The sequence below is a fragment of the Festucalex cinctus genome, chromosome 14 (genome assembly GCF_051991245.1).
Source record: "Festucalex cinctus isolate MCC-2025b chromosome 14, RoL_Fcin_1.0, whole genome shotgun sequence".
Classification (NCBI taxonomy): Eukaryota; Metazoa; Chordata; class Actinopteri; order Syngnathiformes; family Syngnathidae; genus Festucalex; species Festucalex cinctus.
In genome coordinates this window covers 2,671,572-2,687,500 of record NC_135424.1, presented here as the reverse complement: position 1 = coordinate 2,687,500, position 15,929 = coordinate 2,671,572, and the positions used below count along the sequence as shown (strand labels likewise).

The following is a 15,929-nucleotide window of genomic DNA, read 5'->3' as shown; positions in this document are numbered from 1 at the left end:
CAAGGGCACAGCTTCCCTCCCGTCACCTGCGACTTGAAACCATCGGGGAAGATGAGGAGAGGAAGTGAGTGAGGAAGATGTCAGAGGGAAGGAGAAAATAGACATGCTGGGATGCACACTGTCTCTTTAACACAATCTGGGCTACTGTTTTCTTTTTTTTCTTTTTTTTTTTTAATTATACATCTAGCAAACATTTGCAATTCACTCATAAGCTGGAGCTATAGTTGGCCTAACACATTTCGAACATTCGCACTAAATTCATACAGCCAACCAGCTCTTGCCGTCACTCACTAGGCCACGCCCCTTAAAGGCAAACATCTAACATATCAATACCACAGTGCGCACACTGAATTGAACCGAAACGTCTGCTTGGATTCCTTCCAGAAAGGTAAAAGCCCCTCTCATCAATACTCAACCTGCTAAAAAAAAAATAAAATAAAAGTCACGTATATGTGGGGGGAAAAATAAACGGAGAGAGATAAGAAAATGATAAAGTTTGGAGAAAGATGAGGTTGGTCAAAGAAATGATGACGACGACGTCAACCATGCGTCCCCTCAGTTGCCTCTGAGGCCGTTCAACAGTCAAATACTGGACTCTGCTGGTCACTCGGCACATCACAGGCCGCTTGGGGACACAAGTCCACATGGTCAGAAATCTTCATTTTTTTCTTTTTTTTTTTTGACTAATTGCTGGTATTTACTGTCATAAAATCAAGTATAAGAGCCAAAAATGTGTCAACAGGATCAACTGGTTTATGTTGAACACAAGACAAAATCTTTGCTAGAGGTGAAAATTACCATCTTAAAATACTGGAAGGGGTCAGTCACTTCCTAAGGCAGATGCATCACAAAAATTGCTTTTAAAATATGGAAAAAATATGTACCTACGTGCAAAATACGTGCTCTTTAATATGTTTCATTTTTTGATCATACAGCTCTCAAGATCCACGATCCTAACCCAACACGAAAGGCTTTGAAGGAAATAACAAAAATAACCACATACTGATTTTTTATTTTTTTTTGCAAAGGACTCTCTGGCTTAAAAAAAAAAGAAGACCATTCAGGATGGCACAAAATTGTCGAACAAGAAACCAACGTTAAGAATGAGAATCAATTTTGTAATATGTTCCAAATGTAAAGATTATTGAGGTACTACGCTTACCTGACATATTTCAAATAATCAACCAAAAAAAAAAAATATTCGGCCGACTCACATATACAGTATACAGCAGTTTAAGACCTGGTGCAAGCACAACTAAGCTATGTCTGCCATCTAGTGGTAAATGGAGCTATTACAACAGGACTACAATAGACCACATATTCACAGTTTAGCACCCGCGGATTGGCAATATTTTCTCAAATTTTGGATTTTCCCAATTTTTCTGGGATTTTTTGTTCCAACTCCTCCAGCAACTTTAAAAAAAAAAAAAAAAAAAAAAAAAAAAAACACGACAAGCAACAAATCTTGAATCTCTGAGACATTACTGGAGACTTGTGGAGTCTCCGTAAAAGGAAACATTCGCCCTCTCTGCATTCAGACTGCAAATGACGCCCGTGCAAAAGCCACCAGCGGCAAATTGGACCGCTCCGCCGAGTTGCCGTTCCAACGTCCTTAAAATTAAGACCGTCCTTTTTGCCCGTAATTTTATTAGTGTTCAGGCAGGGGGGGATAAAACCACTCAATGATCTTCTAAAGTCATCATTTGAAACGTAATCATGTTTGGTGGATACACGGAAGGGTAATTGCATGTCAACTATGTACTGGAGGTATTTATAGTAGCTGTGTGCGTTATGTGTGATGCCTCTACAGACAGGGAGCTTGCTTTGCACACACAAAGAAAACACTGGAAGAGATTAGATTAAAAATAGATGCGATACATTTGAACTTTACCATAGTATAATGACGATTGTATTTTATGTATGAGGGGAAATTAAAGATGAAATGACTGTTTAACTCATTCACTGCCGTTGACGGAAAAAGACGTCAAATGATGCATTTTTTTTTGCTGGTCTGGCAATGAATGTGTTAAAAAGCTTGTAAAACAATCTTCGGGTTGATGATTCTTGTTTGGAAGAAACGATGGGGCCAAAAACAGCACGGATGCCAAAATGTGGAAGCTGGCCAATCAAAAGCATCCGTGGCCAAACACTTCCTGTCTTTGTGTAAGTAAACAACGACGCAATGTCTCGTCAGATCATCGAGAAACAACAAAATAGCTTCGGGACCGAGCTGAGAGAAGAAAACGCGGTGACCGCGTTGGATCTTTGGCAGGTATGGCGCACCAGACCGGTGCCATCTGTCCCCCCCCTCGGACCTCCCACCATAACACAAACACACGCGTAAACATGTTAAATTTGGGGAACATGTTCTCATCCGTCTGACACCAGAACAAGGACAGAATGAGCGCTACGTTTATCAAATACAGCAATATTTTGGAAAAATGAACAACACATAACAATAATTAATGAACCTCTGTCAGCGTCGGTTTTCTGACAGGCAAGTTTGAATTTAGAATGGTTGCGTCCAGTGAGTGTAAACACGATGACGTGTTTCATTTTAGGTGTTAAAAAGATAAGCTAATAGCTTGTGGCAGGCGGACATCGCGTTCGCGCACCGCCGACAGTTTATACTGTGGGCGCCAGCACTTTTGCGTTTTAAGAGTGTTGTCCGTGTGTCACTAAAATGTGCGAGCGACGTTTATTGTGAGTCAACCCTGTGCGAGGACGTGTTGGCTGACCTTCACTGACCCCCGCATGTCCCAATCATCCATCTTACACATGTAGCGTTAGAGTTAGAGTTAGAGTTAGAGTGAAGACTCACACAAATACAAGTATTAATAATAATAATAACTAGAGCTGCAAGCAGCTATAAAGGGCCCTCGTACTGGCAGAATTTCTTTGAAAATGGCATATGTGAACATAATTGACACATTGTCAGTAGGGCTGGGTATTGCCGTCAACCTCACGATACGATACGTATCATGATACAGGGGTCACGATACGATACGTATCGCGATACATATACATACATATGTATCCCAATACATGATCTTCAAGGTGATATGTATCCTGATATTTTACATTAATTTACTTGCATTTTATAATAACAGTCATATGCTCTAAAATGTGCTTATTTGAAATATTTGGGGAAATAAAAACAATCTTTTTTTTTTTTATGTAATACATTCTATTTCATTTTTAAACAAAATTGGTACATTAAGACACATGTGCCATGTTAAGTTTATAAGTAAATAAATGTTTATAAGTAAATAAATGTTGTTAGCAAGACACATTGTCCAATCACTGGTGAGCTACTTTTGCATTAATTGAAGGCAATTAACTTCAAAGACGCTGATGGTCTTTATTTCTTAGGTACAATGCAAGCTGCAAAGGCAAACGTTAGCTGCCTATTTAAAGTTAACGAGCAATATCGATTCTGACGCCTGCGTATCGATACATGTATTGTAATGAGGCTCGCAACGATATATTGCCGTATCGATTTTTTGAGCACACCCCTAATTGTCAGGTTTGTGTCTTCGGTTACAGTTCATGTAACGGCGCCACAGGCTCTCATGAAAGTCAAAAGAAACGAATGGCCCACAAGACACACTCCACCTTGACTGACGACTTGCCCACTTGGTTTACGGAAACATACTTTGCTGCTCTGTTTTCAAGTCATTGTTCATCTTAAACTCACAGCGAAAAGTGCAATAAAACGATAAAATAGACAGTAGAATGAAGAACAAAATGATAGATATAACACTAAAACATGATAGAAGCGTCGAACGATAGTTAGAATCACCCCGAATCAAAACAGTCGACAACAGATAGAACGTTAGCTGCCTTGAACAATCGAAAAATAGACTGATTCCCGTATGCGTTCCCTCTAATGGCCGGTTTAAGCTTTTGCCGTCCTGAGGCAAGGTCCCACCAAAAAGTTAAACGTCCGTTACGAGTGTCAACACAGATGACACACAGCTGACAGCACGCCCGTCAGCAACACGACGCACTTACACAAGCACTTAAGCAAAACGCACTTACTCCATGACAACCACCTCGTCAGCAGCGACGTGTCAAACTCAAATTGTTTTGTCTCAGTGCATCACATTCAAACGTCACGCTGACCGCTGACTAAAGTGAACGCTTTGAAAGCTCAACTTGAATACAACTATCAGTCTATTCTGGACATTTAGTTACTAATATATTTCTTCTTTAAACAGGGAAGCTACAGTCCAAGCTAGCACATGCTAGGGAAGTTAGCGTTTCCTCAACTGGAATGTGAAACTTGTTGAGACCAGCTGTAAGCATAAGTGGCAACAAATACCTGAAAAATGTACGTAAGAGCAGTAACTAAGCATCTGTACACCGCTTGCCTTAAACAAAACAAAACAAAAAAAAAGCATCTCTTATGATGCTAGTGAACTCCTGGCAAGGTGAGCGAGCTCGGAGCTAACGCGGGCTAGCCCACCCTGAATTTATGTTCTCGCCTTGAGGGGTAAACATTAACAACGTGTACAAGCAGAGCACATAGCATAGCGCCAGTAAACGACAACGAGGCCGATCCATCTGTCAAGTTCAGGAATACCTTTGGTCATAGTGGACTTATTTAGGCGACAATCACTTTCAAGCTAGCATAAAACTGACATATGGACGGAAAAAGAGTAAGTAATATGTAGTCCTTTTTTTTTTTTCCAGACATTGAATAAAATGTCTGTGTTCCTCCAAAACAGGTAACGTACCAATAATAGTGACAAAAACAGAATATTTGCATTTTCAGCATAGAACAGAGGATTACAAAAAAATAAAATAAAAAAAAAGCAAGGATAGGCTAATTAGCAAAAATTGAACGAATAAGCGCGGTAAATCATGCTTCCATCAGTATGTTATCATCCCTGACAAAATGTTTGGCAAAAAGCGGTTTCTGAATAATTCAAGCTTCTTGTAAACAGACCGCACGACATTTATTCAGCGCACCCACAAAAAAATTATAACCAACCAATGTGTGTAAAGATCTATTCTTATCCCTCGTGATCACATATCCTGTGCAAAATAAAGAATACCAATCCCACCTTGGAGCTACAATCAACCTTTTCCCCGTCAGATGCGGCATATAAAAAAAAATCTCATTAGTTCACGAAGAAAGGGTATTTTGTTTTTATGGTAAATTACCATCTTTAGGGTGCAATGGAAAGCACAAATACACCCAATATGTCATGACAATGCAAGTGTTATAGATGAGATTATTAGCAGAACATTGTAGATGGGCTACGGTGCTTCACACTAAAAATAATATCTGTTTTAATAAAAATAATAAGGTCACATGGGGTTCAAATGAGGTACTTTCCATTCAGGTTGGGGCTTGCTTAGGTTGAAATTTCATTTGAGAGCAATCATGAAGTGTTTCTCTTTTGCAAAGGCTTCTTCTGGGAGAAAATAAAACAAAACAAAACTAAACTAAAATCAGAAATACTAAATTGTAGAAATTCAAAATAGTTCTAGTGTGCCTTGCCTACATGATTCTTATTATCTGCGCACGTGACATCATCAGAGTGACAGGTGGGAGGCGACCTCATGGTGGCGGGGGGGTCCAAAAAGAAAAAGAAAAAAAGAAAAAAAATTGTAATTATCAAGCCCAGCCGCGAGACTCCCAGGGGGCGTGTAAAACGAGTGTTATCTCGGAGTGCATGTGCAAACGCACAACGGTCACATGCTGTAAAACTGCAGAAAATATCATATTACTGGAATATTGTTCCAAAATTCACGCCTCATTGGGTTTGCACTGCCTGACATCTTCCGTTACCAAGGTCCCACGCCACATCCTGAATGACATCATTACAAAGTACAACTGTCCTCATGAGCATGCGTTAATGATGTCAAGGTGAACTTTATGGAAACCTGCATAGCAACAAGGAAAGGGGAACGCGAGCCGTTTCGATGTACATTTTTTTTCCCTGTATTAGTACACATAAAGGTTGTCTTAGTTAAATAAAACTAACGAAAAAACTAAAACTAAAATTCAACACACAATTAAAAAATAAAATAAAAACGAAAATGCTTTTTTTAAAAAAAAACGAACTGAAACTACATTTTATATTTACAAAACTAGCTAAAACTAACCAATGATAGCAAAAATTGCCTTCGTTTTAGTCTATGGTAATTCATTTAATGCGTGAACCTTTGAGGATGATTTTAAATGTGATTTTAAGTAGATTTATTTTGATATTAACCAGGAAAAAGGACGTTTGAAAGTGTGTCACACAGAAGTGACGTCATCTAGCAGCAGCCAATAGAAAAGCACCGTCAGGATTACGTCGCTCCCGTGTTGTTTTTGAAATAATGCACACAAGAAATACACTTGAAATACACTACAAAAAAAAAAAACTAAAAAAAAAAAACTAAACTAGAATGAAGCATTTATTAAATAACTAAAACTAATAAAAATATCATAACCACCCTGGAAACTAATTAAAACTAACTTAAAAAAAAAAAAATGAAATCACACACGAGGACTGAGCGTTCGTTCACGTGGAGACGAGGAGGACACGCAAGAAAGGATACCTCTCACCTTCAAGTGACCTTTCGGCTTAACAGCGCTCTCTCTCTCTCTCTCGCTCTATTTGTGCTTATCTACGCTCTTCTTCTACGTCCTCTCCGTTGTGACTGTGACACATGTCAACATTTAATGTTGAGTGGTGCGGTAAATCGCTGGATAATGTCAAAAAAGGGGCAGGACAAAACAAATGTCTAACGTGTGCTGGTTTGCATTTTTCGCGGAGGAAACAAAACAAAAACAAAAAACAAAACAACAAAAACGTCCACCATCCCCCTCATCCAAATAGCAGGTGACCTTAAAAGACATGGATCAATAATTAGAACAATCCTTAGTACAAGATGTGGTTGAAAAAAAAAAGAAGTTTCTCAACATCACATAAAAATAAGCGGAAGTCAACCTTCAACATTTCGTGACAATAATATGCTATATGTCACTTCACTAGTCTAAACATGACATTCTGATTAATATTGTTAGTGGAATATGAGTTATGGAAGCAAAATCCAGCCGTTTGTATCCATCTCAGGGGGCGGCCATTTTGCCACTTGCTGTCGACTGAAGATGACATCACAGTTGCTCAGGGCGCAGGCAAATGTTTGTTTTCATTTGTTATCATTTGTTTACTGAAGATGAGCTGTGATTGGTTGTTACCTGAGACCTGGGCAACTGTGATGTCATCTTCACTCGACAGCAAGTGGCAAAATGGCCGCCCCACTGAGACGGATAAAAATGGCTGGACACAATATTAAACAGAATACCGTATTTAGACTAGTGGGGCGGCATAGAACACATTATTGTCAATAATTTTTTTTTTTTTTTTTTTTTTTTTTTTTTTTTGGGGGGGGGGGGGGGGGTGACTTCCCCTTTACTGTTAATCCTGCAACTGTACAACAAACCTTAAAGGGATGCTTGACTCATAGAGAGATTTTCAGCAGTAAAAAGTTCATATTTTGTCAATAATTAGTGTGTTAACGTCATTATTTTTCATGTACAATTAATACATTTAAAAAGTAATGTTTCTACTTGCTGTCCACTGATGATGACATCACCTGTGCTGAGGAAGTAGGTAACGACCAAATCATGGCTCACCTGCTTTCTGGGTTTGGTCAGTAAACTGAGCTATGATTGGTCGTTACATGCTTCCTCAGCACAGGTGATGTCATCATCAGTCGACAGCAAGTAGAAAAATTACTTTTTAAAGGTATGAATTGTACATGAAAAATAACAAAGTTACCACATTAATTCTAGACAAAATATTCACTTTTCACAGCTGAAAATTGTTCAATAATTTAACTGCCTCCAACTCAACATAGCGACTGTATGACCATCTTGAAAACATCCCACTTGCGCCCGTCCGGCCGGTGGCGACGTGGACGCAAACATTCGGTGACACGGCGAGGAGTTCCCGCCGCCAACGCAATTAGCCGAGGCACGCTTGAGCACCGAATTCATTAACCTCCATCTTGTATGTGCCGCTTGGGGAAAAGGGAGAGGAAGGAGCAGTGCCGGCTTTGTTTCGGCCACGCCGGTAAGTGGGTGAATACGACGCAACAAGCGACAAACGTATTCAATGGGCTCATTCTTCACCCACTGGCTTGCCGGAAGTCTGACGTCTTGTTTATTTTGCCCCCCCCCCCCAGTCACAGTCATGACTGGTGGTCCAAATGTAAACATCTTCTCTTTTAGTGTGTCATTGCTGTTCTGACTGAGATTTACTAGCTTACTGCTAGCAGTGAATGGAAAACCATAGTGACAGGTTAGCGCAAAAAATAGCATGAGAAGCTAAGGAAGTGATTTAGCTTCAAAAAATGAGTATTCACACAGAAACGTTGTAGCTTCACATACAGATAGATAATATAAGAATATTCACGGGGATATATTCTCCCTAATCTGTGAAAAACGAATTTTATTGACGTTGAATCGCATCTTTCTTCTTCTACTCTTGTGCGCGCGTACATTTTCTTCAGGTACTTTGGCTTGGCCCTACGTTACAAAAACATTCATGTTGTGTTCATGGAAGACTAATAGGTGAGAACTGCTGAATATCAACGATATCAAATACATTTTCAAAAGACTTTGGGTGTATTATTAGCGTGTATCCCTATGAATTTTATGTACATACGCTATATGAGTGGGATTCTTTTATTGAAATGTAACCTATTGTAAACAAGTTAAAAGATACAAAGAATAAGAGGTAGGACTCGATAAGTTTTCAACTACTTCCTACTCCCTTTGAACATGTAAATTGTCACTAATGATTGTATGTTTCTTCTTTATTTACAATATTCTTTTCTGCTACTTGTCTGCGTTAATATGTTTATATGTCCAATAAACATACAAACAAAACTTTCCATACCCGAGTACAGCTGATGATCCAAACAACAAACGCACAGCAAGTTTGCTCAATATTTGGCCCGTGTCATGCAGGTCTCCATTAGTGGCACATTGGCACGAGTGCTGCCTGATAAAAGCAGCAGGACTCGTCCAAAAACACCTCGCGCCAGCTCATTCGGAAACCCGTCACTGCATTTTGACGCCGGATATCAATCAAACATACATTAACGGTAACCGCGGACCCCCACTGGGTTAGCGATAACCGGACATCGATGCGTGGAGAGCCGAGGAAGACTTACTCATGGCAGGTTGATGCAAAGACGTTAGTCACGGCAGCTGCAGTATGATATAAGCGAGATTCTTCTGCCATTACCAGACCCGGACTACATGTAAATGCTTACAATTATGCCTATCAACATGGTCAATATGTGCGCACAACACTTTTCATGTTTCATTACTCGTCTATATTGCCCGGCTTGTTGTGACTTCATCCGTCATGTTTCTGTCTGACTTTGGCATCCCTTCATTATAGGACACAGAAAGAGTTGGAAGGCCACCAAGCAGGAGGAAAGAAAAACGAATAACATTTTTTTTCAACGACAACTGACAAATTCACTCACTCACTCACTCACTCACTCGGGTGACTGATGACTTTGCAGCGTAGCAGCATCAGCCAGAGAACATTCGGAGCTAATAATAAGCCGAGTCAAGGTGAGATAATGGACAAAGTGGTTGCAAGTGGGACCCGCCTATTTTTTTAAAGATAATCTGGAAAAATGTTTGAATGCAATTATCTTTGTGTTATGGTTCAATATGCTAATGTGTATATTAAATTGGCAAAAAATAAGCACCAAAAAAAAAGTCAGCTGATTATCATTATTGCCTTTTTTTTAGAAAAAAAAATGGAATATTGGACGATTAAATAGGCAGGCTGATTAATCAGCAGCGATTGGCTGGCAACTGGTTCAAGGTGTACCCCGCCTACTGCCCAAAGTCAGCTGAGATAGGCTCCAGTAACCCCCGCGACCCTTGTGAGGAATAAGCGGTCAAGAAAATGGATGGATGGATGGATGATTAAAAATCAGTTGGGCCCAAATTTAAAGGAATACTTGACTCATTGAGCCATTTTCAGCAGTGAAAACTTTCAATCACTACAATCACTACCTTTAAAAACACTTTTTTTTTTTCCTACCTACTGTCGACTGAAGATGACATCACCTGTGCTGAGGAAGTAGGTAACGACCAATCATTGGCTCACCTGTTTTCTGGATTTGGTCAGTAAACTGAGCCATGATTGGTCGATACCTACTTCCTCAGCACAGGTGATGTCATCATCAATCGACAGTGGGTGGAAAAAATATTTTTTAAAGGTATTCATTGCACATGGAAAAGCTTTTTACTGCTGAAAATGACTCAATGAGTCAAGTATCGCTTTAAAGAATACGCCATGTTATTTACGAATGAAAGTTTGTAAATGTACACGAAACAAAAAAAACAAAAAATCATTCATCAAATTGCAAATTTCCAGAAAGTTTCCAATAAATTTCACTTTGAAATTTAAAACTGGAGGATTTTGTAAAAAAAAAATGATGCTTTGAGATATGAGATCATCTTTTTCCCATTGAAATGAATGGAAATAGCGTTTTCGCAGCAGAACATAGCTGCTATTTAGCGTTAGCATGAAGCTCGTGGGCTTCTTTTTTTTTTTTTTAATACACAAGTCGTCATTTCTCTTCCGTTTGACCTTCTGGTGAGTTATACACTTGACAAACGTCCACCTCGTCACAACGTCCGCATCAATATAACGAGCTGCAGCCAATTTAAACCCCTATTAAGATAACAATGGCCACTTCTGAACACGATATACGCGGTGTGGGTGTACCTAATGTTGTGGCCTGTGACTATGATGAGGCGCCTGATGACTTGTTGTTGATGCTGAGGTCGAATAACGTCGCCTGCAGCATAATTTAAAACCGTGCAAGCACTCCCACCCCAACTCCCCGGCGCCCCCACCGGGCACAGGAGAGTACAGTAAATGTCATCGAGTAGGCACGTGCTCCTAGCAGCACTAGTAACATTTAGTTGCCACATAGCAAAATTGCTCTAGTACTGTGCAGATACAGCCATGGAAGGCAGTAGTGGAAAAGAAAATACTTGTACTAGTTTTCTGAAATGTCTGACAAGGAAAAGGACAAAGAGCGTACTAAGTACATCAACGGCAAGCTAGCTATTCGGGGATGTCAAATAAATGCTGGAATTGGGCACGTAAGCGGCGAGGAGGCCCACGTGCATCCTCCCCATCATACCAAAAGCGCGGTCATCAATAAACCAGCCGTGTATGCATTATACATGCCTGTCGCAAATACACGGCGAGAACCTGCAAAAAACAAACTCGCTCACAAAATGAAGTACAGCAGGAGAGGATTCAATGATTTCAACTTATCAATGTACTTTGTGTGCTATATGACACGTCCTGCATTGCGCTTGACCGAATCCGTTTCTTGTTCCGCCATGTCAACGACTCGCTTTGAGCGGCTTGGATTGGTGGCGATTCAAGTCGGCTATGACCCACAGCAGCGTAAAATGCACATTTCAAACTCTATGCCAAGCTGCACGTGTCTGTGAAAATACCAACACAAGGTCTAGTCCACCCCTGCGTGGATTTAGACGGGACTTCGCGCCAGATTTTCACGAGTCTCAAAAATACAGTAACATAATTTGATTCCTCCCACGAATGAAATTTACCAAAATAAAACGTACAACAAGTAGACTATCTGATCGACCGGATTGGATCAATCACAGCATATACTGCCATATTTTTTCTATTTTTTTCTCTAATATTTGACTATACAATGTTCCCTCGTTTTCCGCTGGGGTTAGGTGCCAAAAAATACTCGCAATAAATAAAATCCGCAAAGTATTTAGCTTTATGTTTTACATTTATTATAAATGTTTGAAGGCTCTAAAACCCCACCACACAGTTTATACACTTTTCTCATTGAGGCGTTTACATGTTTTCACATTTCTTTCGTTTAAACATTCACAATGTTCAAACCTTCATAAATTTTATAAAATGGGTACATTACTGTAAAAAAAAATAATGCAAAATTGCACCCAAAAAAAATCTATAGACTGCGAAAAGTGAACCGCGTTATAGCGAGGGAACACTGTGATTTGGATTTTTTTTTTTTTTTTTTTTTCTGAAGGGGATCCGTTTTTTTTTTTCCGGTCAATTTCCGTGTATTGAATGCTTATCACCATTTTGCGGATAGGTTCATTTTTTTCCCCCCTAATGTAGTAATGGGTGTCAATTATACAGAAATTCAATATACAATAATTTGTCTTCACTCATCCGGGAAAAAAAACAAAAAAACAAAACAACAACAACAAATAACCACAACCAACTACAGATGTAACGATATCCAAACATCACGATACGATATCAGGATATGAAGGTCATGATACGATAATTATCAGGATATTATAGGAAGGTTGGCGATAAAAAAAAAGGGCACAATATTGTAAAAAAATAATAATAAAAAATTACAGCATTACAGCAATGCATATAAACAACCTACAATCGCTAATAACACTCAATATTGAGTCACTTATTTGCTAATGCAAACACATTGAGTTCCTCCACATATCGACTCGCGTCACATTCATATTACGTTCCCCTTCATTGGATCATTAGCATGGATTTGAAACATAGAAGGGCCAAAAAATGCCATATGAAAATTAAACGGCACTAAATAAAAAACAGCAGAGGGTGGCAGAACTGCACAAATGGAAATCAAGTTAACGTTTTTAAAAGACGTTATCACGATATTGCCGTTATCGTTACATCCCTACAAACAACAGTGGAAGGAAGAAGTGAAGCCTGGCGGTTCGCTAGTTAGAGCCCCGAGTTTCTTAGATGGGAAATAAGGAGGCACGAGGACGGAGTTATGCAACATTCTCCTTTGACAGTCAGCAAACCTGAGCAAAATTGGCTTTCCAACCCATTTTGGGTAAGTTTGGTAAAGCGTATTTACATTTTTAACGATGACTGAGGAAGAGTGAACATACTCCGGCGCACACACAAGGTCAGCAATGAATTGAAAGGGACGGCGCCGGTTGACATTATTGCGATGAAGTGTGTTTGGATGGCAAACGTGTGCGCTGAGGTGACCTCCAAGCGCGCACCGATTATCAAGACTCCAACGCACGCACACGCTCGGGCGAAGCGAGCGAGAGAGAAAAAAAGTCACGCTCCGGCGCCGTCGTTACCTTTCTCTTCTGCTCCCGGGACGTGGCTCTCCTGCTCTTCCTCCGCTTCTCCTTGTCGTCCTCCAACGCATTCACATCCACTTCCCCCCGATTCTTCTTCAGCTGGGAGGCGGCGTGCGCCATGGCGGCCCACGGCGCTCGCAAGAAACGCGCGCGCCTCGCCTGAGATCCCGGAGAAGTTCGACGGCGGCGGCGGCGGACAAAGCCCGGCCGGGATCCCAGAGGCAAAAATCGGGGTAGAAAAGGAAAGGGGGGGAAAGGGAAGAAAAATGCCCTCCTTTCAAAAGGACAATGGAGAAGCGTAGGTTCTTTTTTTTTGGGCTGTTTTTGCTGCCGGAATCCTGTTTGTCCTTCCAAAGGTCTTCTTCTCCACTTCAAAGTGATGGAGAGGAGTCTTCCTCCTCCTCCTCTTCCTCCTCGGGTGTCAGCGTGAGTGGAGAGGTGAGGACGAAGCCGGTTGGAGGGAAAGAGAGGCACGAGCAATCGCCAGCACAGAGGTGGATGGAACGAGGGAGGGAGAGAGAGAGAGAGAGAGAGAATGGAGGGCGGGTGGCGAGGGGAGTGGTTACCATGACAACCACCTTCGGTTTCACTCCGTCCTCCCAAATGGTCCTCGCCGCTCCACCGTACGCACGTGTCTCCGTAACGTATGCGTGCGTGCGCGCATGTGATAGAGAGAGAGCGAATGAATGAAACGAAGGGAAAACAGCAGTTGGCGCGCACATGCAAACGCTTTCATGCTCTGTGGGGGCAAAATTTATGAATGTCACCAGAGGGGCCGCCAAATAAGTGCAAGAGTGTCCAGAAAATTCCTTTTTAATTTATCCATCCATCCATTTTCTTGACCGCTTATTCCTCACAAGGGAGGGTGCTGGAGCCTATCTCAGCTGGCTTTGGGCAGTAGGCAGGGGTACACCCTGAACTGGCTGCCAGCCAATCGCAGGGCACACAGAGACAAACAACCATCCACACTCACAAGCACACCGAGGGACAACTGGGAGCACCCAATTAAGCTCCCATGCATGTCTTTGGAATGTGGGAAAAGATCGGAGTACCCGGAGAAGACCCACGCAGGCACTGGGAGAACATGCAAACTCCACCCAGGAAGGCCGGAGCCAGCGAGTCCTCAGAACTGGGAGGCGGACGTGCTAACGTGCTAACCAGTCACCCACCGTGCCGCCCCAAAAGTTATTTTCAATGTATATATATTTATTAGATTTTCTTTAAAAAAAAATAAAAAAAAATCTATTTAATGTTTGTTTTAATTAGATTTTCTAAAGGGAAAAAAATAGTTATTGTCAATTTATATATATTTTATTAGATTTTCTTTTAAATAAAAATCTGTTCAATTTATTTTTTTATTAGATTTTCTAAAAATAAAAAAAATAAAAAATCTTTACAATTTATATATGTTTTATTAGATTTCCCCCCAAAAAAGTTCTGTTCAATTTTACATTTGCAAATTTCAATTTACATTTGCAAAAATCTTACAACAACGTCATGAGAAGTCAAAGAGGACAAAACAAACTATTAAATAAATAAAAGGTGCCCTACTTTAAAAAAAAAAAAAAAAAAATGTCCTTCACGGCCGCCGTGCCGACGTAGCAGACTGGCGGAGCACGTGGCGGCCATCTTGCGTGTGCACGGACGTGCCTGCACGCCGGCAATCACACGGAAGCCAGGCCGGGTCCTGATACGCCACCGTGAGGCTGCCTCAGCATGTGCCTGTCAGTTTTTTTTTTTTTTTTTGCTGCACAATGAATGCACGTGTCTTTAACCTGCAGATGGAGTGTTTGGGACCAAATGGGGGAAATTGCTTGGGGGTCGAAGGGTCGTACTGGGACAAGCCCCCGGGGACGCACAGCCATGAAATCCTCCCCCGCCCCTTCCCGTTTTTTTTTCTTTTCCAACACTATGCAGCCACCAGCGATGGAAAGTGGCGACGTATGTCGGGTTGGGGGTTGCTTACTCGCAGCCCCCATCGTGTATCGGGGCTGTCACATTATGCCAAATGATCGTGCCGTTGCTAGGCGAGGACCAATGGGGCGGTTTCGAGGGTAGACAGGATGGATGGATAAAGGAGAGCGGAGAGGTGAGAAAAAGGATTAGGATGGGGGGGGGGGGTCATGTGCACATTTATGGTGGTAGCAAAAATCCTCGTGAATCTCACAATAGGCGATAACGTATCAAAAGATGCCAGTTGTAAAGGCTTTCATTGATAAAAATCCATTCAGAGCCACACAGCTGGCAGGTGGGGAGAAAAAAATAAAAAATAAAAACAAAAAAAAAAGCTGCCAAGGTGGACGTCACTTAACGGCGCTACATTTACTCACAGATGACAAAAAAAACACAAAAAACGTCTCAGCTCCAGCGTTGGCAGGTGGCCGAGAAGAAGTTGCCGCCTTTTGGAACTTTTCCCGCCGTTTCCAGGCGCGTTGCCAGGCAGACAGAAGGCCACCGACTCACGGTCCCAGATGCCAAAATATTACAACCACGGGACACCAAAAGTGACTCATTTACTGGCACAAAATCCCACCAAAATATGTCACTGCCTTAATATGGTTACAATATGAACGCTTCATTTTGTCACTTGCCGGTTTACGGGCAGCACAAACAACGAAACGCCATTCATTTGTCCTCATTAGGAATTCGAAGCCAGAACATTTCAACTGCGAGGCAGACGTGCTCGCCGCTAGTTCACCGCGCTATCCACAAACGCCACAAAATAAAATCTACATCAAAACTAAATGCTGCGTATTCATAACAGCAATGTAAA

The 15,929-nt window shown here is 41.2% G+C and overlaps 1 protein-coding gene across 23 annotated transcripts in view; it reads right to left on the bottom strand.

Annotated features, from left to right (window-relative positions):
- LOC144000875 (ankyrin-3-like) overlaps positions 1-15,929 on the bottom strand; it is a 121,450-nt gene that overhangs the window by 79,112 nt on the left and 26,409 nt on the right. For 8 of the 23 annotated variants that reach the window (XM_077494591.1, XM_077494601.1, XM_077494595.1 and 5 more), the window contains exon 1: positions 13,154-13,653. The exons of 1 other annotated variant lie outside the window; for it this stretch is intronic. In XM_077494591.1, coding sequence (XP_077350717.1) covers positions 13,154-13,276 — 123 coding nt within the window. In that variant the 5' untranslated portion in view covers positions 13,277-13,653. Of the gene's footprint in view, positions 1-13,153; positions 13,655-15,929 lie in introns of those variants that run through there. 14 more of the 23 variants (XM_077494609.1, XM_077494611.1, XM_077494617.1 and 11 more) reach the window with 4 other exon arrangements.